The sequence below is a fragment of the Pagrus major genome, chromosome 10 (genome assembly GCF_040436345.1).
Source record: "Pagrus major chromosome 10, Pma_NU_1.0".
NCBI lineage: Eukaryota > Metazoa > Chordata > Actinopteri > Spariformes > Sparidae > Pagrus > Pagrus major.
In genome coordinates this window covers 602,113-628,830 of record NC_133224.1, presented here as the reverse complement: position 1 = coordinate 628,830, position 26,718 = coordinate 602,113, and the positions used below count along the sequence as shown (strand labels likewise).

Here is a 26,718-nt window from a genome sequence, read left to right as displayed (position 1 = left end):
TGTGTGTGTGTGTGTGTCTGAGTGTGTGTGTGTGTGTGTGAGTGACGTCTCTCTTCGCGGGCTCTGTCGGGTTCCACCGGCACGCGACACCAACCGTTGGAATCAGAACGTTCCACCGACCAATCAGCTCACTTGTCCTCGGGCGCGCGCGACGCTCGGACGGCGCACGTTCACGCGAGCAGCCCCCGTCCAGTCCGGTGCGGAGGCTGTAACGGGTCCGGTCCGGTGAGGAGGCTGTAACGGGTCCGGTCCGGTGGAGCTGCGTGTTTTTAACGTCTTTAATTAAACGTGTCGCCGTCGCGTCGTGTTTTACGTCAGCAGCTGTTTTTGTTTTACCAGTAGTCACTGAGCGGAACCGTTTAACGGCTGTTTTAAATACTCTTCTACCCTCTCCTGGGTCGGTACCATCACCGGTCCGCGTCGCCCCGCTGACATGTCTTCACTGACTGTCGCTACAGGCGGTTGTTAGCTTGTTTTCTGTCCCGGACTGGTTCTGGAACAGGAACAGAATGCTGACCCGGGTCAGTGTGGTTCTGCTGTCCGTGTTCTGTGTGTGGAGCCGGGCCCAGCGTCTGGACGAGGACAGGTCGAGAACTTTCTTTCATTGAACTTAATGATCCTGTAACTTTAGTTACTTCTCTGGACACTGTACTCTCACTGACGCATGTAACTGAGTACATTTACTCGAGTACTGTACGAAGGTGCAATTTGGAGGAACTTGTACTTGAGTATTTCCATTTTCTGTTACTTTATACTTCCACTCCACTTCATGTATCTGATAACTTTAGTTACTAGTTACTGATTACATGCTGCATCAGTCAAAGCAGCACATTTTTATATTTTAAATAACGGAAAACAAATGTAAGTATATGTATTATTTACTTTTACTTGTACTTTTGATACTTCGGTACATTTAAAATCAGATACTTTAAGACTTTTACTTGAGTACTCTACATATGGGAGACTTTAACTTTTACCAAAGTAATATTTTAACACCATAACTTAACTTTTACTCGAGTATGACTGCTTAGTACTTTTTACAACACTGTGAATTGTCAATATTGAACTTTCTTACTGGTATTTTCTAACTCATTATCCTCAATAATTCACTGCAGCTGCAAACAGATTTATAATAATGTCAAGATATGAGTGTATATTATCCATTACAGCCAAGTGACAGACTGTAATGGGTCTGTGGTCGTATAAAGTGATTTCTACAGTGAACTTTTTGTTTTTATTGTATGAACTTTATGTTTTTGGAGTTTTTCCTCAATGATTATGTTTCACATTTCATTAAGCTGATGCTGGTCGAGGCTCAAAGGCACTTCGGTAGACCGCAGCTGAAGAGGAAATCAAAATACGAAGCAAAGATTAAAGTAGATGAGAGTTTATGGATAATAAAGCTGCGTGATCCAACATTATTCTAGTCAGAGTGAGCGGCCAGAATATAAATCCACTGGTTAAAACAGTGTCTGTAAATAAAAACAGTTTAAATGTAATAATGAGAGAACAGACAAACCACAGACGAGGACTGAAGTGGTGAAAGTATGTGAAGAGACGAGCTCACTGCCCCCCCCCGTCTGACATAAGTCATGTTCAGACAGGCGCCTGGAAACAGGAGATGGCAAGAACGTATAGACACACACTCACACTCACACACACACTCACACACACACTGACACACTGACACACACACACACACTGACACACACTCACACACACTGACACACTTCAGCCGGTCTAAACTCGTACAGCCGACATGAACTACACAGTCGGCACTTCAGGACGAATGTTAAACATATCCACTCCTCTGAATATATACGTGTGTGTGTGTGTGTGTGATGTTGTGTTGCAGCTTGACGGACCAGGTCGCGTTGTCCGACGGTCTCTGTCGCTACGGCAACAGTGTGGAGTGTTGCTGGGGCTGGAGACAGATGGACCGGGGACACTGTCAACGTGAGAACACACACACACACACATATAGTAGAAACCTTCAGAGCAGACGCTTGTACTGTATATGAACGTGTGTGTGTGTGTGTGTGTGTGTGTGTGTGTGTGTGTAGCTCACTGTCAGCAGGGTTGTAAACACGGCGAGTGTGTCGGACCAGACAGATGCAAATGTCACCCAGGATACACCGGCAAGGCCTGTAACCAAGGTAACTGTGTGTGTGTGTGTGTGTGTGTGTGTGTGTGTGTGTGTGTGTGTGTGTGTGTGTGTGTGAAGAAGCCACAGCTCTCTGTAGCTTCACACAGATTTGATTTCCCATCATGCCTCTGAGACAAGAAGAGAGACACATTCCTGTCGTGCTTGTTTGACCTGCAAAGGCGTGTTTTACCTGAAGACCCCCAAAACACACACACACACACACACACACCGCTGCTTCCAAACTTAGACCAAGGAGGTGTACTCCACCCACCTACACACACACACACACACACTCTTAATCTCCTGATTAGAGGCTACATTATGAGTCATATCCTGACTATAAAACAACATCTGGCTTTAAACACACTCTGTAATATAAGACTACACACACACAAACACACATACACACACACACAGGCTCTCTGTGACTAACAGGCTGGAGGTCAAAGGTTAATCCTACAGGTTGACAAGAAGAGTGAAAGCAGAGAAAATGTGCCTCTGAGGTTAATGTTTGACGTCTGCCCTTTGCCCTCTGTATTGTCTTGTGTGTGTGTGTGTGTGTGTTGTGTGTTGTGTGTGTCAGATCTGAACGAGTGTGGTGTGAAGCCTCGGCCCTGTAAGCATCGCTGCATGAACACGCCAGGCAGCTACAAGTGTTACTGTCAGGACGGATTCGCAGCGCAGCCGGACGGCAGCTGCAGGAGTGAGTATTCATCCTGCGGAACAGCTGAAGCAGCTGTGGACTGTTTAAACTTAAAAGTGTGCCGAATTAGCTGTTAGCAGCTCCCGTTAGCAGCTCCTGTTAGCAGCTCCCGTTAGCAGTGTACTCAGGGATGTACAGACAACCATCACTGGATCACTGTCATACTGAAGAAAACTTTAAAACATGAAGATTCCTAAGGGAGTTTTGCACACGTCATCATCTCCTCCCTCCATGATGATATAAAATCAGGAGAAGTTTCACAGCTTCACAGTAAAACAGAGTTGTAGCATTCTGCTAAACAACTGAAGTAGCTGGAGACTTCAGTATCAGTAACTCATTACTCCACACGTAACTTATTACTTTCCAACGATAGTAATATGTAATAGTTTACATTTTGGAAGCTTTTCTCTGATGTGTTTGTTTTTATAGACGCTCGCACCTGTTACCATGCCAACTGTCAGTACGGCTGTGAGGTCATCAAGGGGGCGGTCCGATGCACCTGTCCGTCGCCGGGGTTACGGCTGGGTCCTGATAGACGCACCTGCATCGGTCAGTCTGGTGGTTTTTCTGCTGCGGGGTGATGAAACATTGACAGAGATGTAGTTCATCCTCTCTCTCTCTCTCTCTCTCTCTCTGCAGACATCGATGAGTGTGTGTTGGGCGTCGATGTGTGTCCTCGGCGCAGGAAGTGTGTGAACACATTCGGGAGCTTCATGTGTAAATGTCACCTGGGCTTCAAACTCACGTACATCAACGGACGGTACACCTGCATCGGTGAGGCAGAGACACGGCTTCACCTCGAGCCGTCTCCACCAAACTCTGTGCTGTTTTCCTCCGTTTTTAGCCTCTTCAACTCTTCAGCTGGTTGTCGGCCATGTTTGTTTTGGTACAAGTTGGCGTTCTCATGTGACTCTTGTTTCTGTTCACCCCGCTGACAGTACACATTCAGAAAATTAGACAAAACATCATGCTAAAGACGACACAGCTAGCTAAGCATTAACCCGTAGCTAGCTTGACATTAGCCTACAGCTAACTTATGTAGCCTACGGCATCACTTCCAAAAGACGATCAGCTGACTGGTACCAGAGGAAACTGACAGCATCACAGATGTTGGTTTATTTTCTTTTTCAGAGATCTTTTATTGATTTCTTTGTGAAGAGGGTTCACTCTGGAGGAAAAAACTGAACCAAATTAAACTGATGACATTGCCAAAGATCCTTTATCAATTTGTTTATGAAGAGGGTTCACTCTGGACAGATTTGAAGCTGAACAATGTAACAAACTGAATTTCCATCTTTTGTTGTTTATTGTTAAATCACCGAAGGCTGCGGTTTGTTTTATTTTTGATGAATTTTATTTGAAGTTTGTCAGGTCATAAAACCAATGATCTGTTGAACCAGATGTGATATTCAGTGTCTCTCTCTCTCTTGGGTGTTGGCAGATAAGGACACTCGGCCGTTCTGTTCTCTGAATCCAGCCTCTCCAAAGTGCAGGTGTAAAGGCGGCAGCTGTGCAGGTAACAACACTCCTCAAACACCACTTGGAGTCGTTTAGAGTTTAAACCAACAGCATGTCAGTCGGATTACACTTAAAATGCAATATGAGGCTGTATGTTCTGATCCAAGATTAAGCCTATGATGCTATTCTGCAAATGTATCATTGTTATTGACATAAATTATGTCGTTCAGGTACGTAACCTTTGAAACAAACAGTAAAAAAAAAGGTAGAACACTGAACCATCAGCAGGTGTGTGTTCTGTGTTGACACAAAGAAAATGTCTAAAAAAGCAAATTAAACTTAAAGAATTAAATTAACATTTTCATGAAAACTGGATTCATGGAGTTTATATCATGTTAGTGTCTTTTTTTGTTCCAGCTGTCCTCAAAGTCACTCTGGAGCCACAGAAGCCAAGAACTACAACTCCCACCACCACCACCACCACCACTACAACTCCGACTACTGCTACTACTACTACTACTGCTACTACTACCACTACTACTGCTACTACTACCACTACTACTGCTACGACAACTCAGGCAACGACCACGACAACTACCACTCTGATGACAACCACTACAATACCTCCTACTACTACTTCAAGTACAACACTGGCTACTACCATCACTATTTCTACCACTCTGCCTACTACAACTGAACTGGATACTCCAACTACCACAGCTCCTGATACTACTACTACACCTATTACTACAACTACTACACCTACTGCTACAACTACTACAACTCCTACTACTACACCTACTACTACAACTCCTACTACTACAACTCCTACTACTACTACAACTCCTACTACTACTACACCTACTACTACAACTCCTACTACTACAACTCCTACAACTACTACACCTCCTACTACTACACCTACTACTACAACTCCTACAACTACTACACCTCCTACTACTACAACTCCTACAACTACTACACCTCCTACTACTACAACTCCTACAACTACTACACCTCCTACTACTACAACTCCTACTACCACAACTCCTGATACTACTACTACACCAATTCCAACTACTACTACTATCACTACTACACAAACTACAACTCCTACTACAACCCCTACGACTCCACCACCAAGACCTACTGCTACTCCATCACCAGGTCCCACCGCTCCTCCTCCACCGACTACTATCATCACTATGACAGTGGAACCAACCACCACCTCCCTGCTGACGACTACCGTGAACAACCGGATCAACAAGGACGTGACGCAAAGACAGCGAGGGGACGTGCACAGTGAGGACTTTTGACTTTTTCTCAGAATTTGGACTTTTTCTCAGAATTTAGACTTTTTTCCAGAATTCTGACTTTTTTCCAGAATTTGGACTTTTTTCCAGAATTCTGACTTTTTTCCAGAATTTTGACTTTTTTCCAGAATTCTGACTTTTTTCCAGAATTCTGACTTTTTTCCAGAATTTGGACTTTTTTCCAGAATTCTGACTTTTTTCCAGAATTTTGACTTTTTGACAGAATTTTGACTTTTTGACAGAATTTTGACTTTTTTCCAGAATTCTGACTTTTTTTCCAGAATTCTGACTTTTTTCCAGAATTTGGACTTTTTCCAGAATTTGGACTTTTTTCCAGAATTTGGACTTTTTTCCAGAATTCTGACTTTTTTCCAGAATTCTGACTTTTTGACAGAATTTGGACTTTTTTTCAGAATTCTGACTTTTTTTCAGAATTCTGACTTTTTGATAGAATTTGGGCTTTTTGATAGAATTTGGACTTTTTGACAGAATTTGGACTTTTTGATAGAATTTGGACTTTTTGACAGAATTTGGACTTTTTGATAGAATTTGGACTTTTTTTCAGAATTTGGACTTTTTTTCAGAATTTGGACTTTTTGACAGAATTTGGACTTTTTGATAGAATTTGGACTTTTTGACAGAATTTGGACTTTTTTTCAGAATTTGGACTTTTTGATAGAATTTGGACTTTTTTTCAGAATTTGGACTTTTTGACAGAATTTGAACTTTGTGACAGAATTTGGACTTTGTGACAGAATTTGGACTTTTTCCCAGGATAAATGAGATTAGATTACTCAGGAAATAATGACATTAATTCACTGTTTCCAGCTTCTCAGATGTGAATGTTTTGTGTGTGTGTGTGTGTGTGTGTGTGTGTTGCAGTCCCTCGACAGCCCGGTCACAACCAGGTGTGGGAGTTTGACATCGAGCTGGGAAACACAGCCGAGGCCTCCAGAGACGATCCTGGTGAGTGTTTGTCCGGCTCATGTGTGGATGTTATTAAATAATTAATCACAAGGACATTAACATAAAACATGAATATATTATAAGTTCTTCACACTGTCATCTGTTTGTCTTTACTGCACTTGTGAATGCAGCATAAACACAGTATTTTGTCCACTGAGGGCTCCCGTACGAACAATGCCTCATTTTTTTCCCTGTGTGTGTGTGTGTGTGTGTGTGTGTGCGTGCGTGTGTGTGTGTGTGTGTGCTGTAGAGGTGGGTGTGCTCCACTGTGCCTTCGATCACGGTCTGTGTGACTGGGTGTCGGACAGAGAAGGAGATCTGCACTGGGAGATCGTCGACAGTGCTGCAGGTCACACATCACACCTTTAATTGATAATGACTGATGCATTGATCATATTGATCATATTGATAATCACATACTGATTAATACGTGTGTCAGGGTCCACTTCATCAGGTCCTTCATTGATCCTCCAGCTGGACCCTGTGACTACTAACTGGAGCAGAACCACAGTGTTAATGAATGTCTCCTCTCAGGTGGGCGGTACCTGTCCGTCCCGGAGCTGAAGGCGGGACAGAGGAGCGTCCGCGGCGCTCGACTGGCTGTTCAAATAGTCCCACCCTGGAGTCACGGTGACCTGTGTTTCTCCTTCTCCCATTGGCTGACGGGGCATCATGTGGGCGTGCTGCAGCTGTTTGTCAGGAAGACAGGACGAGACCAACGGTACCAGAACCGGTTATATATTCAACTTCCTGTCAGCTGAGCTGCAAGAATTCATCGACTAGTCGTCAACTGAAATAAAGTTCTGGTGTCTGAACGACTTTTAACATTTGAAGCCTCTGTCCTGATTGGCTGTTGCAGGTACGGCCCCGCCCTCTGGAGCAGGACAGGTGGACACGGTTGGAGACACACACAGGTTACCTTGACAACGCACTCTGTGGACAAGGTGAGACACACACACACACACACACAGACTAATGAAGAGTTCAGTGTGTTTGTCGATGATGATGATGACAGTTTGTGTATGTGTGTGCAGGTGTTGTTGAAGGCTGAGCGGAGGAAAGGACGGCGAGGACAGATCGCTGTTGATGATGTCACACTGAGACGGGGGGCATGTCGATGACATCACAGCTGCTGTTTCTTTGAATGAACTCAAGTTATCAGGTTTATTCTCTTTCAGAGAAGAAGAAATATTTTTGTTTTTGTGACAGACGAAAACACACACCAGCTCTGTGTGTGCGTGTGTGTGTGTGTGCGTGCGTGTGTGTGTGTGTGTGCGTGCGTGTGTGTGTGTGTGCGTGCGTGCGTGCGTGCGTGCGTGCGTTGGTCGAACATTCACTGCAGAAAGTAAAATATTCGTTGCTTAACCAGCAGAAGAGGTTTTAGTTTCTCTTTGTCTTCGCCTCATTTCTTCGTCAGTTGTTGTTTTCTTCTCCGTGATGATAAAAAGTCGTCTCGTTCTAAAACATTTAAAAACTCTGTAAACTGAGTTTCTCAGCGTTTCCATGGTTTCACGTGTGTCTTGTTATTTTTGTACTTGTGTGTAAATATTTTTTCTACGACTACATGATCGATATTGTCACATAAACCTGATTATATAAACAGTAGTTATATATGTGTGCGTCATCATGTGGACATTTGTTTCAGATTTTGTAAATATATGTTTCAGCCCAATAATGGAGGAGAATCAGAACCACTGTAGGTTCTGTTCTGGTCCTCACCTCCTCTGTAGACGCGTTAGATCGTTGAATTGAGGAACTTGTTAAATAATTTGTGATATTTTAAAACAAAGCTCTTGTTCGTCTTCTTCATGTCCTCTGATTTAAAGAACCAGAAGAAGAAGAGTCGGACAGTTTCACTCAGATTGTGTTTCCTCTTCCTGTTGTTCGACGATGATGATGCGTCAGACTGATGTTTGTCACCTCGTCAGTCGTCTTCTGTGGGTTTGTTTGTTAAAATTACATTTTTAAAGAAACTAAAGATCACACCTTCAGTACTTGAGTAAATGTACTTAGTTACTTCCTGCTTCTGCAAACACAAAACAGAAGTTAGAGTTTAGAGGTGATGACTCAGGTGAAGCTGCTCCACCTCTGACCTGCAGCATCACCTGCGGGAAGACAGAGAGGAAGCGGAGGAGGAGGCAGTAATCTGTCTGCTGGCGTGTGTGTCGAACATCTGCTTTAGAGCACACACACACACACACACACACTGGTGGGCGGAGCAGCCTGATTGGTGCTTCAGCTCAACAGATTCCTCAGTTTATGAACTCACAACACGTCTAACCTGTGATTTAGCTTCCTGTGTGTGTGTGTGTGTGTGTGTGTGTGTGTGGTCACAGCCCTGCTCGTTAACCCTGTAATCACCACGGTAACCTCTCTCACTCTCACCGGCAGCAGCTCGTTTATTATTTTCTCTGTCGATGAAACGATTCGTCGACTGACAGAAAAATAATCAATAATCAAGCGTTCAGATTTTTTATTGGTCGATTCAAAAAGTGACTAACGTGAAGAAACTGGTGTTTTCTTTGACTACGTCTGAACACAAGTACCTGAACGTCTCCTGGAGGAAACAATGTGTCCACTGTTGACTCTGCTGTGTTCATTAACTCACCACGATGTGTTCAGGTACAACAGGAAGTGTTCGGTCGTCTGTCCGGAGGAATATTTATCTTTTGTTTGTCTGTCATGATTGTTGTTTTAGTCGATCCTTCAGGATGAATCTGAGAAAAGTTCTGACCTCAACACATTCAGACTGTTCACAAATAAATAAACTAAACCACCTTCAACAGATCAGACGGCTCTGAGACACTGTTGTGTTGTGTTGTGTTGTGTTGTGTTGTGCTGTGCTGTGTTGTGCTGTGTTGTGTTGTGTGAGTGAACGTCGCCTCCTGCTGGATCTGAACATCACTGCATCAGTTTTCACTCTTCTTGTCGAATCGACACTAAAACTGAAACTTAACATTAAAAAAACAAACTGGTTAAATGATTAAACTCTCTTTAACTTAAAGCTCAACACATGTTCATGTAAATATGCAGTCAGACTCAGTGCTGGGAAGTAACTAAGTACATTTACACAGGTATTAAGATACTTTTTACTTTACTTGAGTTCATCCATTTCATGCTGCGTCCACTCGACGACGTCTCAGAGAGAAATATTAAACTTTCTGTTTCACTATGTTTCATTTAAAGCCTCTGTCGTTTGTTAAAATATATTAATCTTCTCTTAATGAAGCAGTTAATTTGAATAATGACTGAAATCTAACTGCAGTACTCTGTTGTTACTTTACTGAAAAATAACTCTAATTTGTTTAAAGCGAGTTTAGGACTGAAAATTAAAATAACTTGATGAGACACAAAGTGATTTTTATTCTCTGGTCTCAAAGTTTCTTCATCAAACAAACAGAAGAAACTGAACAGAGATTAAACCACAGCTCAACATGTCAACAAGTGACGTACATTAATTATACAAAGACATTTACTCACAGAGATGATTCAGAAGAGTCGTTAAACTCTGTTTATAAACCTTAACTCGTTAAACTCAGTCATCATCTCCTCCTGATGATATAAAGTCAGGCTCAGTCATCATCTCCTCCTGATGATATAAAGTCAGGCTCAGCCATCATCTCCTCCTGATGATATAAAGTCAGGCTCAGTCATCATCTCCTCCTGATGATATAAAGTCAGGCTCAGTCATCATCTCCTCCTGATGATATAAAGTCAGGCTCAGTCATCATCTCCTGATGATATAAAGTCAGGCTCAGTCATCATCTCCTCCTGATGATATAAAGTCAGGCTCAGTCATCATCTCCTCCTGATGATATAAAGTCAGGCTCAGCCATCATCTCCTCCTGATGATATAAAGTCAGGCTCAGCCATCATCTCCTCCTGATGATATAAAGTCAGGCTCAGTCATCATCTCCTCCTGATGATATAAAGTCAGGCTCAGCCATCATCTCCTCCTGATGATATAAAGTCAGGCTCAGTCATCATCTCCTCCTGATGATATAAAGTCAGGCTCAGCCATCATCTCCTCCTGATGATATAAAGTCAGGCTCAGCCATCATCTCCTCCTGATGATATAAAGTCAGGCTCAGCCATCGTCTCCTCCTGATGATATAAAGTCAGGCTCAGTCATCGTCTCCTCCTGATGATATAAAGTCAGGCTCAGTCATCATCTCCTCCTGATGATATAAAGTCAGGCTCAGTCATCATCTCCTCCTGATGATATAAAGTCAGGCTCAGCCATCATCTCCTCCTGATGATATAAAGTCAGGCTCAGCCATCGTCTCCTCCTGATGATATAAAGTCAGGCTCAGTCATCATCTCCTCCTGATGATATAAAGTCAGGCTCAGTCATCTCCTCCTGATGATGTTTCACAGTTTTGCTTGAAAAAGTGACTGAAACTGATGAATATATTTTTGAAGATGTACTCGACGACTCGCTCAGGTGCAGCGGTGTCTCTTCAGCTGATTGGAGGAGGTGAAGTGTTTCGTCTCGTCAGGTTCCTGTGGTGCCGACACTCGTGTGGTTTCTCTCCCGCTGTGCAGCTGGTGGTGTGGCTGGACGTCTTCCCGCGGTGCTCGCAGCTGCAGGGTTTCTCTCCAGCGTTCACGCTGTGATGTCACAGCGTCCATGTCGGCCATGTTTAGTCTTCATCAGATAAACGTCGACAGCTCACCTGCTGTGAAGAACTCATGTCGTCTCCTCAGACTCACACCGCCGTCCACAGGTGACGCAAAATGGCCGACGGCGTCTCTCTCCTCCTCGTCTGATGCTTTGCTTCCCGCCATTCAGCTCTGACATCACAAACAGGAAGATGAGCTTCAGAGGAGACGAGGAGGCTTCAGAGGAGACGAGGAGGCTCCAGAGGAGACGAGGAGGCTCCAGAGGAGACGAGGAGATGTAATTGATATAACCTATGAATAACATAAGCTGTAATCAACAGATATAATAATGTATGATCTGTGCCCTCTGAGCTCAGACTGTCCGGCTGCAGCGGGTGGAGGTGGAGTTAGCTGGTCAGGTGCCCACACAGGAGTTTGTTGACACTCACGCTGTCCTGTTGTTGCTGAGGAAACAGCTAACAGCTAAGCTAACGTAAACAATAAGTCAGCACGCTCGGTTTATTCTCACACACACACATTATTATTAAGACTGTCTCATAACAGTTTGACTTTATTTTCAAAACAACATTTAATCATTTAGTCCAGTAATGTTGAAGGTGACTGAATCATCAGGGTTACATTAAAGAGTTCCTGTTTGCTTCACAAACAATAAACACAAACATACAGCACAGTTTTAAAGTTTGTATTCAGGCCGTCGTCTTTTAAATATCACATTATAAAGTAACTGAGCTCTGTCAGGGCTGTAACTTCTCTGTGTTGATATCACAACTTTCCAGACAACAAGAAATCATATTGTATCACCTGTTCCTTTATCTTTATCTCTAAATATTAAGACTTTATTTGACTTTATTTTCAAAATAATAAACCTTGACGCTGTAAAACGAGTGAATATAAAGACACATTTATTTTGGACACGTCAAAACAAAACAAAACAAAGATTTCAATCAGCTGGACAAGTGAACGTGTTACAGAGCATCTTCCTTTAACGAGCACTGACACGTCTGATATGACGTTCCTGGGAACCACAGGTACGTCTGGGCTGACGGTACCAGACGTATCGTATCACATTATATAACGGGCTGACACATCAGGAGGAGCTGGAGGAGATGTTACAGCCAGCAGGTCTCCACACTGGAGACATTCAGGACATTTCTTCATGACCAGAGGACAAACTCAGCGCTGTGACGACAGAAACAAACCTGCAGCATGAAGAAACATTATTCTGGTGATTGGTTCTGAATGATTGTGTGAACGGCTGCAGTGTTTTCTCTGCTTATCTGTGTGTTTCTCTCTCTATCTTTATTAGCTGACAGACACAGAGCTGCGATCGCGTTTAGACCTGCTGCTGTTCTGTTCTGTTCTGTTCTGTCTGTTCTGTTCTGTTCTGTTCTGTTCTGTTCTGTTCTGTTCTGTTCTGGTCTGTTCTGTTCTGTTCCTGGTTCACTGAAGGTCGAGAGCTTTGAGGAAACTCGATGTTTAGGAAAATGTGTATGACAGTTTTTTTCCTGCTTACATCAACGTTAGAGCTCGTAGAGTAAAGACACTTGAGTGTGTTTTGGCTTCCTGCCTGTGTGTGTGTGTGTGTGTGTGTGTGTGTGTGTGCGTGTGTGTGTGTGTGTGTGTGTGCTTCCACAGAAGTCCAGCCAGCCCTCTAACACACCCACAAACAGCCTCTCAGGAGGATTTGAATACCGAGCCACAGCGCTGCAGAGGCACACGAGCAGAGAGCTGGAGATGAACCGACGGACGGATGAGCTGCAGAGATGAAACTGTGACAGGATGAACGGTGAGTGACGACTTTCAAAATAAAACTGACACCTGACAGGGTGATGAAATTATTTACATTAAAGCCAGAAGCTAAAACAAAGTCTGAGATCACATTCTCAAAATTCAAGTCCTTAAAAGGTGCACGGTCCGTCATGTCAACAGTCCTGAATCCAAATGTTTACAGGGCAGCTGGTTCTGATGTGTCGTGTTGTTTTGTCGTTCGTCACTGTCCACTCTCAACATGGGATGAATTTTTCCAATAAACTGAAACACGGAGGAGTAAAAATAAGAAACTTTAAATAGTGATAGAAACATGGTGAGACGACGCTCATAGACCTTCATAGAAGCCTAAAGAGACACAAGTTGACTTAAAAAGGACACTTATTAATAATAATAATAATAATAATAATACATTTAACTTATTTAGCTTACTCATTACTTAATTGACCACAGAGTTACAAAACAGTCCGGGTCGGTGGAGGTGCAGCAGGTAGTGCAGACGTCCTTTTCCCCAGCAACTCTTTCCAGCTCCTCCTGGGGCGTCCCCAGAACAGATGAGATCTATAATCTCTGGATCTACGCAGCGGGCTCTCCTGATGATCCTGATCGGATGTCAGAACCACCTCAGCTGGCTTGTTTCAACATGAAGGAGCAGCGGCTTTACTCCCAGCTCCTCGCCCTCTCTAAGGCTGAACCCAACCGCACTGCAGAGGAAACTCATTTCAGCCTCTTTGGGTCACGACCTACAGCTCGTGACCACAGGTGAGGGTCGGCATGTAGATCGAAAGGTAAATCAAAAGCTTCGCCCTAAAGCAGAGACACAATTCTCCCAAACTGGACTCTCTCCTCACCACAGCTGAGCCCTGAGATCCTTTGGTCATACAGGGACCGGATAGCTCGTTGTAACATCGCCGGTGCCTCATATTCCTGCAGTTCCCCCTACAGTTCTCCCCGGGGACACGGGTCGTCGTACTCTTTCTCCAAGTGTACAAAACACTTTAAGACCAGATTGGCAAACTCCCATGACCCCCCTCAGCAAGCCCGCAAGAGGTCCACTGTTCCACCACCAGGACAGAATCTGCAGCGGTTCTCCTGAATCTGAGGTTCGACAAACTTTCCCAGGAGGCAGTTTGATACCCCGATCATTGGAGAACACGCTCCCGTCCCCCTTTCTGAAAATGGGAACCACCATCCAGGTCTGCGTCCCTGACCTCCACAGCGAGGACGGGATCCTTCAGCAGCTCCACTCCTGGTGCGTCGTCGTCGAGGAGCTTCTTTACCACCTCAGCGACGTCTGCAGCAGATATGGACGAGTCTTCAGACTCTGCCTCCTCTGCAGAGGACATGTTAGTCGGGTTCAGGAGCTCCTCAAAGTCCAACCATATCCCAGTCCGGGTCAGCAGTCCCTGACAGCCTGGACTCTCTGAGCTGCCGGATGATTTAACAGAACCGCAACACAAAGACATAAATTCACTTTTAAAAAAGGCTAAAAAAGGCCGTCGCATCATCATACAGAACCAAAAGAAAGTTGATTTTTGAGTCTCATTCCCAGCTCGACGCTGTGGAATTGTAGGTCGGGTCGGCCGCCGTCCCACAGCGCCAGTCTCACATCAACTTTCTTACCACTTGGACCTTTAAGTGCTGAACAGCAGCAGATGGAGACGATGCGAGTTGTTTACTGTGTTGTTGTTTACTGACGAAGCGGCGCTCCGCTCTGTGTCGCTGGCTTGTGGTCGCTCACTGAGGTCAAACGTCTGAGTAAACTATTTCCCAACATCAGCAACATTATAAACACGGATCAGTGAGGAGGTCAAAGGTCACAGCTGTCGGGCCACACTGCAGATTCACATAAACACTGCTGAGAGGAGGGAGTCAGAGGAAGGTTTCTCCATTAATGAACATTTAGTTTGCTCCTCAGTTCTGCAGTCGGACGAGTCGGTATCGACTGATTAATGGTGGCAAAGAAGTAGATGCCAACTTCTCAAAATGGTTACCAACTTGGTAGCCATCACTGTGAGCCCTGCATAACCTCCAAAATTAATCTAAATGATGCTATTTATTCATTTAGTCCAGTTTATTCACATGTTTTCAAGGTATTTTGAGGTTTGTTGTGTTTTTTTGCTGAAATGTATTTATATTTTCAAAGTTATCATTGTTAACATGTTGATCAGGAACCATACTTCATATTACTCCTGAATCAAAATGATAAATAAGCAAACTCATGCTAGCTTTGTCAGTGAACCTACTTTAGTTAGCTATGTGAACACTCTCCACTTTAAATCTTACGGCCAGCACTGATCAAGACTGAATATTAATTATCTGTAACGCACAAATGTAATCATTGATATCAATGAATCTTCTGGCCATGATATTATCCATGATATTCAAACCTGACCTCAAACTCTGAATAAGTTCAACTCCAGGAAACAAATCTCTTCCCTCCTCATTAGACAGTGAACTACAGGAGGTCTATGAGAATATATAGAGGACGTCATATATATAATCAATATTTACATTGATTAGATAATCAGACAGTTAAACAGTCAAGAGACTAAATTTACATTTACAGTCAGCATCAACAGGTGACCTGCTGCTGTTTGTTCAAGGAAAACAGCTCTGTTTAAAACAGACCAACTGGTTTGATCTGGTTTACATACCAGACACACACAAACACACACACACACACACACACACACACACACACACACACACACACACGCACAAACACACACACACGCGCACACACACACACACAAACACACACACACTCACTCTCAGACATCAGTTTCCTGGTCCTGTGGTTCTTTGGTCTGGTTGTGTAATTTGTAATTCAACACTGTGAGATTACTGCAGATCATCTGTCGTCAAACTCAACAGAAGAAGAATGATGATAAAAAATATCTACACATCAAAATAAAAACGTATACAAGAGCAATTTATGTTTACAAGTGTGACCACCTTTAACTAGAAGTGTCTTCTGCAGTGAAACAGTGCGGTCACATGTAGGAGACTGGAACTGTTGAGTAGAATGATATGAGGATCACCTTTAACACAACAGACTGAAGGCAACCAACTAACTGACCAACCAACCAACCAACCAACTAACTGACCAACCAACCAACCAACTAACTGACCAACCAACTAACTGACCAACTAACTGATCAACCAACCAACTAACCAACCAACCAACTAACTGACCAACTAACTGATCAACCAACCAACTAACCAACCAACCAACTGACCAACCAAGAAACAAACAAACTGACCATGTTTATGTGTGTGTATGTGTGTTTATGTGTGTGTATGTGTGTTTATGTTTGTGTATTTTTGTATGTTTTAGTAGGACGTCTGTTAACGACCCCCATCGCCTGTAACAACTCCTCGACAACAGGGGGGTTGTCACAATGTTTCCACGACGATGATGCCTTCAAGTACCGGGCCTACACCTTCACCTACCTGCTGCTGTTCCCTGTGGCGTTCGTCTGCAACATCGGAGCTCTGGGGGTGTTTCTGCTGCAGAGCAGCCGCAGGTCTGGACACAAACACAGTCATGTCTCTGTTACTCATTCTTAGCATTCAGCACCACATGGCCAAAAGTATGTGGACTCCCATATTCTGTCAAGGTTTCCTCCACTGATGATGCTGCTGTGACACCAGAGCATCATTCAGGTCCAACACTGATGATGTTGATCAGCTCAGACGATCAGAAAACCATTTTATGATGCAGGCGGCTTATGTGACACGTTAAAGGAACAGTTCACCCAAATGGTAAAATCCACACAGCTCGTCAAGACCACAACCTGATCTGAGGAGACGAGGGGGGATGACTGGATCATACTGTTCGGGTGAACTGTCCCTTTAACTGATTTATCTGTAGTGTCGTTGGTGTCCCAGTGAGGAGCTGAGCCGTGTTAATACATGCTCCGACTTTGATATTTGCAGCAGCAGATAATTGATCTGAGTAATAAAGTACTTCCCTGTAAAGTACACAGAAACCTGCGTCTGCACTCAATGCAAATATTAACAGTCCTTTTATATAACTGCTGAACTCGTCGTCACACGGAGATTACGTGACCCCACTTGATGGTGTCCTGACGACCTGTTATCATCCAACATGTATTCAAATTCCCCTCTCCATGTTTCTGTACAGCTCACAGCTCAGTCAGCACTGAGCTTACATAAAGTTAGCTCTGAGTTTGGATCCTGTTTCGGTGTTTGCAGACAACATAATGAGCCGCTTCTTCATGTTCCTGTGTTCCTGGTTTGTGTGCAGTGTGGTATGCAAAACTCAACTGTAAGATTCAAATCATGTGATGTGACGGTGCGTTGTCAGGTGTGTTGTTGGGTGTGTTGTTGGTTGTGTTGACAGCTGTTAGGAGGCTGTTTGAAAAACACAGATGTCCCAAAGTCCTTTTAAAGGAGCAGTTTGTAAGATATGACTAAAGTTTTAAGTTGCTCAGACAAAGCATGCTAACCAGCTAGCCGGCGAGAGGTGATAGTCTGGTAGCCCCCGATAGCCGGGGCTAGCTGGTTAGCATGCTAACTTCAGCAGACATCTTTGACAGAAGGCGACACTGTTGTTTCTTCACTCTGATCGTGACGTGTTTCATATCTTATCATTTGCTCCTGTAAGTCTGACAAACATTATTTTTCATGAGCTATTGATCCAAGTGTATCGGCTCAGCTTATTGATCTGATCTGATGAACAGGAGAGTTTGACTCCTGAACCTGATGCAAGATCATCTTTGAAGAAGATGTCTCACTCTGTTGGAGTTGTTGAACTACGGATACACTCCAGTTGTACGGAGTGAAGCTTCTTCTCTCACAGAGGATCTTTGGTCCGGTTCAGACACACAACCCGACATCAAACCAGTTTAGTTTGGTTCCGTCAGACTCTCAGTACAGTGAAGAAACAATCAGCATTTCAATCATATATTCACTGACTGATCGGCTCCTGACGTCACGGCTGAAATGTCAGACTTGCTGCGTGACACTGCTGCACTGAAGCGAAGTTAAACAAACAGAAATAGGAAAATAGATCCAACACCCACTGAAGGATTAAAGCTCTAAAAATACACTGGTTCTTCTTCAATCCACTGATGACTGACTGACAGCAGCTCAACAACAAATCTCTGAACTACTGCATTTCAGACAAGGACAGGTTGTGTCTCTGATTCAAATACTACACTGTCAAAACCAAACAGGATGTGTTGTTGATACATTATTCAAATGACGGCGTTCACCCAAAAATGAAAATTCAGGCAGTCTGAAGTAGCTGGGGATTTGTTTTCATTAAGAGATGATGACTCCATTAAATCTACTTAGAAATCCCCAAAAAAGAAGTTCCTTCTAACTGCAGAACTCCCCTGAGAATCTTCATGTTTTTAAGTTTTCTTCAGTATCACAGTGATCCAGTAACAGTTGTCTGTACATCCACGAGTACACTGCTAACAGGAAGTTCTAACAGCTAATTCGGCTAATATTAATGAAGAATATTTTACTAAATGGAAACAAATATTAACTTATATTAACTACTTACAAACTCTTGCTGCAACTCGTGTCAAAATTAGCACTTCCTCCAGGAGTCATAACTAATTTGAATCTGATCTCACAGACATGAAACACATATTTTTAGATTCAGTGTGACTTGAACTTCTCCAGGATGTCATTATCTCTGATGTCCCTTCAGAATAAATGTACACAAATGCAGTTAAAAAAAATAAAAAATACTCCAAAACTCATTAAAAGTTTGCCGAATTAGCTGTTAGCAGCTCCCGTTAGCAGTGTACTCATACACAACTATCACTGGATTACTGTGATACGGAAGAAATCTTTAAAACATGAAAATTCTTAAGGGAGTTCTGAATGGTCTTTTGTCTCTGATTTTTGATTGTTTTTTCCGTTTTAAATCAACTCCAGCTACTTCAGTTGTTTAGGAAAATGCTGCAACTCTGTTTTACTGTGAAGCTCCAGAAATGTTTTGTGGACTATGAAGCTTTGATTATTAGATAATGACTGAATTTACATTTTTGGGTAAACTGTTCTTTTAACAAAAACACTCCTGTCCAGCTGTTTTTATGTTGTAAATGTCGTCATTAAGGCGTTAAAATAACTTAAACTCTTTTTTACATTTTCATATTTTTGGACTCCAACATCAAACTCAGACTTTATAAAGAACAGAAACCTCGACTCTTTAAATTTGCTCTGATGAATCCACATTAAACTCTAATATTCAGATTGTTTTCTGTGCCCACAAAGATATAAACTTGTAATGGCCGACGAGTGTGAAGGTAAATTCACTTTTTTATCCCAAAAAACAAACTCTGTGCTCTCCTGCAGTCCCTGTGTTTATACCTCGCTGGCTCCAGCAGCTGTCTGCAGGCTAACGCTAACAGAGTCGCTCGTTAATCCAAAACACTGGCGTCTGTCCCTCCCCTCCCGTCTGTCAGTCCAATTAACTGCACAGAAAGACAGAAAATATGGTGCGTCTCCACCAACACGAGCGAGAGGTGAAGACCAGATCAGTGACTGGATTAGCTGAGCAGCTAGCTGTCACTCAAAGAGGCCACGCCCCTAATTATTCATAACTGTGAGCCTTAATATAATTTAAATGAGCGAGTTATATAAAAGTTGTCATGAAGAGATAAACTACGACTACAACTATAAATCCTCTTCCTGTTTCCCCTCCAGAAACTCCGCCTCCTGCGTCGTCATGATGAACCTCGCCCTATCAGACGGCGGCTTCTCCCTCACCCTCCCGCTGCGATTGGCCTACTACTTCAAGGGCGGCGTGTGGGTCTTTCCTGATTGGCTGTGCAGAATCTGCGTCTACGGCTTCTACGTCAACCTGTACACCAGGTAACACGCACACACACACACACGCACACACACACACACTCTCACACACACACACACACACTAACGAGTCGCTGCTCTTCTTCCTCCTCAGCATCCTCTTCCTCACTCTACTGAGCGCGCTCCGTTGGCTCGCCGTGGCCCAGCCCCTTCGCCACCGGACTCTGGCCACGCCCACTCGCTCCTTATTGGTCTGTCTGGGAGTCTGGCTGTTTGTGGGCGTGTTGTCCGTCCCCTTCCTGTCCAATGGGGTGACAAACAGGTGAGTCGCTCAGAAAGAGAAAATAAACTCTTTAAACTTCTTTATTTTCTTTAATTATTTAAGTTTTTAAGTTTAATTGATTAACACATTAAAAGATGTAGAAATATGTGTAATATGATACAACATGATAATAATTATATGCTTATAACTGCTAAACTTTATCTTATTTAACTTTGGAGCATTTTAATCCCTACAAAATATTTTTTGCCTTTTCCCCCCCTTTTTTAAAAAAAAAAGATTCATTTACACTTTAAAATCTACTTTGTTATTTATTTAGTGGAATTTATTTGATTAAAATTATTATTTTTTATTTATGATGTTTTAAAGTGATTTTAACTTTATCTCCTTAAAAGCATTTTTAATTTTTTAAATTACTTCATCTACTTTTTTAACATAAAACTAAAAACTTTTTAAACCTTCTCTTTTTGAAAACGTTTATTCTTCAGCAGTGACGTCGCAGCTCGAGGGCGGAGGAGTTTTCTCATGTTTTCCCTCAAACATCGTCAGTTTGTTTCTCCTCTCGCTGCGAGCTGATCCACCGCGGTGTCTTCCAGAGAAATGAGCTGTAATCAGTCTGAACCCTGACATACAGACGGACCAACAGAAGCAGCAGTTTGGTTGTTTAAGCTCTCCTGAGAAAATCAGGAGGCTCAGTGAGATAAACGATGAGTAACGCTGCACGTCGCTGAGTCGTTTCTGTAAACTCTGGACGAGGTTCAGACGAGACGACCAACAGAACGAGTTTAGCTGCAGTTCAGTTCTCAGCACAGCTATAAAAAGATCTCTGACTTTTAGGGAGTGTGCCGCCCTGTGTCATGTCTGGATGACAGTGATTAATGTTCACAGTGATGAAAATCAGCTGCTGCTGTCCTCACGGTTACTATGGATACAGACGCAAAACATACAGGACGGGCTGTCGTTTAGGATTAATGATGAACCAAAGCGAAGAAGAAGAACGCACATTAATTTATTCATGTGGGGATGTCATGATGCTTTTTTAAAAAATAGCCATAACCATCTCTGCGCTTTAGCCTCTTTTAGCTCCTTGTTTTGGTTTTGCTGGTGAACATGGTGGAGCGTTCAGCAGCTACAGAGTCAGAAATTTCCCTCAGGAGGTGGTGGTGACCAAAAACAGAGCTAAAAGAGAGCGAAGACATAACAAACACTTAAAATGATCATGTTGCTCCGTGACGCAGAGACTTTTTAAGAGATAAACACTCGTGGCTGTAATAAACACTCCGGCCTCTCGGGGTCACCGGCCCGTCGACCGGCTGTCAGGCTTTGTTGATAACAAACGATGTTCACAGTGATGAGTGATTTAAAGGTTGATGGTTTGTTTATCTCTCTGCTCTCTCAGGGCGGGGTTACCTCGCTGCTTCGAGCCGGCGAGCCCCTCCTCTTGGGGGCGTGTCCTGATCTTGAACTACGTGGGGGTGGCGCTGGGCTTCCTCCTCCCGTTCCTCACTATCATCGTTTGCTACAGCAGACTCGTCCGCCGCCTAATGGCCCGCTCCAGCATCCGCAGCAGCAACACTCGTGATCGCAACAGACGCCGCTCCGTGCACCTGGTCACCATGGTGACAGTGACCTTCCTGCTCTGCTTCCTGCCCTATCACGTGATTCGGACTCTGCACCTGCACGCCGTTTGCGGCGGCTGGAACTGTGTGGTCACGGTGGCGCTGCAGAGGGGGGTGGTGGTGACGCTGTGTCTGGCGGCATCTAACAGTGTGGTCAACCCGCTGCTGTACTACTACTCCACCAGGACATTCAGGAACAACATGAGGAACGCTCAGTCCTCGCTGATGTCCAGCAGGGCCGGGTCCTTCAGGTCCGGACTGACGATGATGAGGAGAAGGAACACCACCTGAGACACCTGAAGGTCCTCATAGTCAACGCTGCTGCCGACCAATCAAAAACTACTTCCTTATTTCCTAAAATCTTTTCAGTGAGATCCACGAGGGTCCAGGTGTTGTTGAGGAGGGTCCAGGTGTAGTTGAGGAGGGTCCAGGTGTAGTTGAGGAGGGTCCAGGTGTTGTTGAGGAGGGTCCAGGTGTAGTTGAGGAGGGTCAGGTGTAGTTGAGGAGAGTCCAGGTGTAGTTGAGGAGGGTCCAGGTGTAGTTGAGAAGGGTCCAAGTGTAGTTGAGAAGGGTCCAGGTGTAGCTGAGGAGGGTCCAAGTGTAGTTGAGAAGGGTCCAAGTGTAGTTGAGGAGAGTCCAGGTGTAGTTGAGAAGGGTCCAGGTGTAGTTGAGGAGGGTCCAGGTGTTGTTGAGGAGGGTCCAGGTGTAGTTGAGGAGGGTCCAGGTGTAGTTGAGGAGGGTCCAAGTGTAGTTGAGGAGGGTCCAGGTGTAGTTGAGGAGGGTCAGGTGTAGTTGAGGAGGGTCCAGGTGTAGTTGAGGAGGGTCCAGGTGTAGTTGAGGAGGGTCCAGGTGTAGTTGAGGAGGGTACAGGTGTTGTTGAGGAGGGTCCAGGTGTAGTTGAGGAGGGTCCAGGTGTAGTTGAGGAGGTTCAGTAGTAGTTGAGGAGGGTCCAAGTGTAGTTGAGGAGGGTCAGGTGTTGTTGAGGAGGGTCCAGGTGTAGTTGAGGAGGGTACAGGTGTAGTTGAGGAGGGTCAGGTGTAGTTGAGGAGGGTCAGGTGTAGTTGAGGAGGGTCCAAGTGTAGTTGAGGAGGTTCAGTAGTAGTTGAGGAGGTTCAGTAGTAGTTGAGGAGGGTCCCGATGTAGTTGAGTAGGGTCCAAGTGTAGTTGAAGAGGGTCCAGGTGTAGTTGAGGAGGTTGCAGGTGTAGTTGAGGAGGTCCAAGTGTAGTTGAGGAGGGTACAGGTGTAGTTGAGAAGGGTCCAGGTGTAGTTGAGGAGGGTACAGGTGTAGTTGAGAAGGGTCCAGGTGTAGTTGAGAAAACATGTAAATGAAGTTTGAGGTTTAGGTTTAACACAGGGTGACAGGAGCAGATGTGTCAGTTTATATCAGGAGACCACAGAGTGACATCTCCTCCAGTTTCCTTCTTCTTGAGTAACGTCGCCCTCTGCTGGTTTCACACTATAAACCACCTGTCAGATAAAACCAGCTCAGACCAGCAGTGAAGCTCCTGACAGGTGTTGATCTGATGTGTCAGTGAGCAGCTGGTTCACAAAACAACTGAACCCTGGTGGAGTTTTTAAAGACTGATGTCAGAGGTTTCCAGTGAAGACACTTTGTTTACATGTTTGTTTATTAGTCCATAAATCTCCTGATAATGTTCAGGCATGTAGACCGGAAACATGTGGGAGGGTCCCGGAGGAAACATCGTCCTCTTCTGTCCGTCATCGGATCATTCAGAGAGTTTTCAGCAGAAATGTGTAAATATTCTGCAGAAGCAGTCTGATGTTGTTTAGTCTCCAGAGGAATAATAGTAATAATCATAAGTTAATGTGTACGTCTGAAGTGAACGAGCCATGATGCACATATCAGAGTATCAGAGAAGGAAATGAACTATTTTATTTTATTTTATTAATAAACGTGAATAATGTTGGCTGCTTCTGTCGTTCTTGTCTCTGAGCTCAGGTTTGATTAAACATGTGAGAATTATATATCTGATGCAACATGTAATCTGTAAAGTAACTAGTAACTAAAGTTATCAGACGAATGTAGTGGAGTACAATGTACAATATTTGTCTCCAACATGAAGTGGAGTGGAAGAATAAAGTAACAGAAAATGGAAATACTCAAGTACAAGTACCTTGCGAGTACTGCAGTACTGCTGCTGGTGAGTAGTGTCCATCAGGCTGTAATGTGCTGTGGTGTCCAGCAGGGGGGGCAGCAGCTCTCTGCACCCTCACTCTCTATTAATACCACTCAGCTATGAATTGTGGGTAATTCATTGAGAGTTGAAGGAGGTCCAGCAGCAGTCTGAGGCAGTGGTGTAATAATGTAACTAAGTACATTCACTGAAGTAACAGAGTATTTTTACAGTGTTGTATTTGTACTTTAACTTAAGTAGATGATACTGAGTACTTCAACCACTGCTGCTGAATCTATCTTATTTCATTTTAATGTATTTTTTTATATCTTACTTTAATTATTTTATTCATTTTCTTTTCATTATTCTTTGATTTAATTAATTTAATGTAGTTTAATTCTATTTTATTCCATCAGATGTTATTTTTGTTAGGTAGCTGATTTCATGTGAGCCAACGGCGCCCCCCTGTGGTCGCGTTGAGTTGTGCCATCACTCCTGTGTGGACCAATCACAGGGAGGTCAAAGGTCAGAAGACAACGCTCCTCACGAGGACTCAGACTGAAACTGATTTTATGGATCATTTTTACTGCTTTGAAACAAAACACTGCTGTCCTCACTGTGTGTGTGTGTGTGTGTGTGTGTGTGTGTGTGTGTGTGTGTGTGTGTGCGTGCGTGTTTCCTGACTTCCAGGTGTTTCCTGATCCAACCCCTCTCGTTTTGTAGACACACACACAGAGAAACTCGTGATGTTTGACGTTGACTAAACACACAGACAGAAACTGAGGTGATGAAAACTTATTTACCTGACAGACACACAGACACATATAGTGTTATTTTTTATTAAATTAGCATTAAACACATGCTGAATTAGCTGTTAGCAGCTCCTGTTAGCAGTGAACTCATGGATGTACAGACAACTGTCACTGGATCGCTGTGATACTGAAGAAAAGTTAAAAACATGAAGATTTTAAGGGGAGTTCTGAATTGGCATTTTTTTAAATGATTTCTAAGTAGATTTATGGACATTTATTCTGAAAGACATCAGATATAATGACATCCTGGAGAAGTTTAAGTCACATTGAATCTAAAAATATGTGTTTCATGTCTGTGACTTCAGATTTGACTCAGTTATGACTCCTGGAGGAAGCGAGATTTTGAGGGTGAATTGTGAATTGTGAGTGAATTGAGTTTTAAAGTATGTTATTGGAAACTGTTTAACTGAATAGAAACAAATATTAATATTAGCCGAATTAGCAGTTAGCAGCTCCTGTTAGCTGTGAACTCATGGATGTACAGACAACTGTCACTGGATCACTGTGATACTGAAGAAAAGTTAAAACATGAAGACTCTCAGGGGAGTTCTGCAGTTAGCAGGATTCTCTAAGTGGATTTATGGATATTTATTGATGTAAATAACAATAATGACATCATCAGTGAGTCACACTGAATCTAAAAACATGTTTATGATGTCAGTGTTCAAACAACAGTTATCAAAGTTATCAAAGGTGAAAAACTCCGATTCTGACCGTCAAGACTCCATAGTCTCTGAAGAGAGAGTGTGTGTCTGTCTGTGTGTGTCTGTGTGTGTGTGTGTGTGTGTGTGTCTGTGTGTGTGTGTGTGTGTGTGTCTGTGTGTGTGTGTGTGTCTGTGTGTGTGTGTGTGTCTGTCTGTCTGTGTGTGTGTGTGTCTGTGTGTGTGTGTGTGTGTTTGTGTGTGTGTCTGTCTGTGTGTGTGTGTGTGTGTGTCTGTGTGTCTGTGTGTGTGTGTGTGTGTGTGTGTGTGTGTGTCTGTGTGTGTGTGTGTGTGTCTGTGTGTGTGTCTGTGTGTCTGTGTCTGTCTGTGTCTGTGTGTGTGTGTGTGTGTCTGTGTGTGTGTGTGTGTGTCTGTGTGTGTGTCTGTGTGTCTGTGTGTGTGTCTGTGTCTGTCTGTGTCTGTGTGTGTGTGTGTGTGTGTGTGTGTGTGTGTGTCTGTGTGTGTGTGTGTGTGTGTGTGTGTCTGTGTGTCTGTGTCTGTCTGTGTGTGTGTGTGTGTCTGTCTGTGTCTGTGTGTCTGTGTGTGTGTGTCTGTCTGTCTGTGTGTGTGTGTGTGTGTCTGTGTGTGTGTGTGTGTGTGGCTCCAATGCAACGTCACCGGGGGAAACATGGCGACAAAGATTGTTTGTGTTGGTGAAGATGCTCCACTCCATCACTGCTGGATCAGGATCAGAAGTCGATGACCCGAACAGTCGAACCGGAGTAAAAGTGAAGTTCTGGTGATAAAATATTACTGTGGTCGCCCACATGAAGAGTACTCGAGTAAAAGTATCTGACATTAAAAGTACTTAAGTATCAAAGTCCTTTTCTCTCAGCGGTCCAAAGCTGCTGTGTGAGCATCAACACTCCCCTGGTAGTCTTGCTAGCTGCATGGCTAACTGAGCTAACAAGCTAACGGTAGCTAACGCCATAGATGCATAAAGAGAATACAGCTAGCATCGTTAGCGGGTAGTGTGGTGACATGCTGCCCCTGTATGTTGGAGTATGAATATAATAAGGTAACTAATTAAGTAATTAAGTATAAAGTAGCACCTCGCCGACCTCCGACCTCCAGATCTAAGATGGCTGCCGGAGAGTAGAGTGTTATAACTTCTCTGTTGACGCGTTGCTTCAACACAAACACGCTGAACAGCTTCGTTGTTAGCTGGTGGTGCTAACAGAGGCTAACCTAGCTAGAACTGGTATCCATGTTGGCGGCCATGTTGGTGTTGGTGAGACTTTGTAGTTCACTTTAACACAAAACTACAAGAGGTGTGACTTTAGTGACGACAGACTGACGTCACGTGTGAGTCATCACGGACGGTTTGTTTATTTATTTATTTATTTATTTATTTATTTATTTACTTGTTTCCGCTCTTGGCTTCAGAGCTGAGCTGACG

The 26,718-nt window shown here is 43.7% G+C and overlaps 2 protein-coding genes across 2 annotated transcripts; both read left to right on the top strand.

The window, feature by feature from the left end:
- Positions 1-412: 412 nt before the first annotated feature.
- Positions 413-9,354, top strand: LOC141003489 (nephronectin). Its single transcript, XM_073474841.1, has 13 exons — positions 413-586; positions 1,856-1,956; positions 2,064-2,156; positions 2,730-2,849; positions 3,279-3,398; positions 3,489-3,623; positions 4,291-4,365; positions 4,725-5,609; positions 6,503-6,586; positions 6,837-6,935; positions 7,121-7,307; positions 7,446-7,530; positions 7,621-9,354. Exons 1-13 carry the CDS (start codon positions 510-512, stop codon positions 7,705-7,707), a joined length of 2,148 nt encoding a protein of 715 aa, XP_073330942.1. The 5' UTR covers positions 413-509; the 3' UTR covers positions 7,708-9,354.
- A 4,800-nt stretch (positions 9,355-14,154) lies between these two features.
- LOC141003984 (cysteinyl leukotriene receptor 2-like) lies at positions 14,155-22,109 on the top strand. The gene is made up of 5 exons (XM_073475487.1): positions 14,155-14,371; positions 16,317-16,506; positions 19,667-19,834; positions 19,926-20,093; positions 21,451-22,109. Exons 1-5 carry the CDS (start codon positions 14,155-14,157, stop codon positions 21,959-21,961), a joined length of 1,254 nt encoding a protein of 417 aa, XP_073331588.1. The 3' UTR covers positions 21,962-22,109.
- The last annotated feature ends 4,609 nt before the right edge of the window (positions 22,110-26,718 follow it).

Excerpts from the sequence above, each read along its gene's own strand:
- LOC141003489 (XM_073474841.1), top strand. The coding sequence starts at position 510 with ATGCTGACCCGGGTCAGTGTGGTTCTGCTGTCCGTGTTCTGTGTGTGG. Across the intron at positions 1,957-2,063 it reads GGACCGGGGACACTGTCAAC|CTCACTGTCAGCAGGGTTGT; the intron begins GTGAGAACACAC and ends GTGTGTGTGTAG. Across the intron at positions 4,366-4,724 it reads TAAAGGCGGCAGCTGTGCAG|CTGTCCTCAAAGTCACTCTG; the intron begins GTAACAACACTC and ends TTTTTGTTCCAG.
- LOC141003984 (XM_073475487.1), top strand. The coding sequence starts at position 14,155 with ATGGGAACCACCATCCAGGTCTGCGTCCCTGACCTCCACAGCGAGGAC. Across the intron at positions 14,372-16,316 it reads CCAACCATATCCCAGTCCGG|TAGGACGTCTGTTAACGACC; the intron begins GTCAGCAGTCCC and ends TGTATGTTTTAG. Across the intron at positions 16,507-19,666 it reads CTGCTGCAGAGCAGCCGCAG|AAACTCCGCCTCCTGCGTCG; the intron begins GTCTGGACACAA and ends TTTCCCCTCCAG.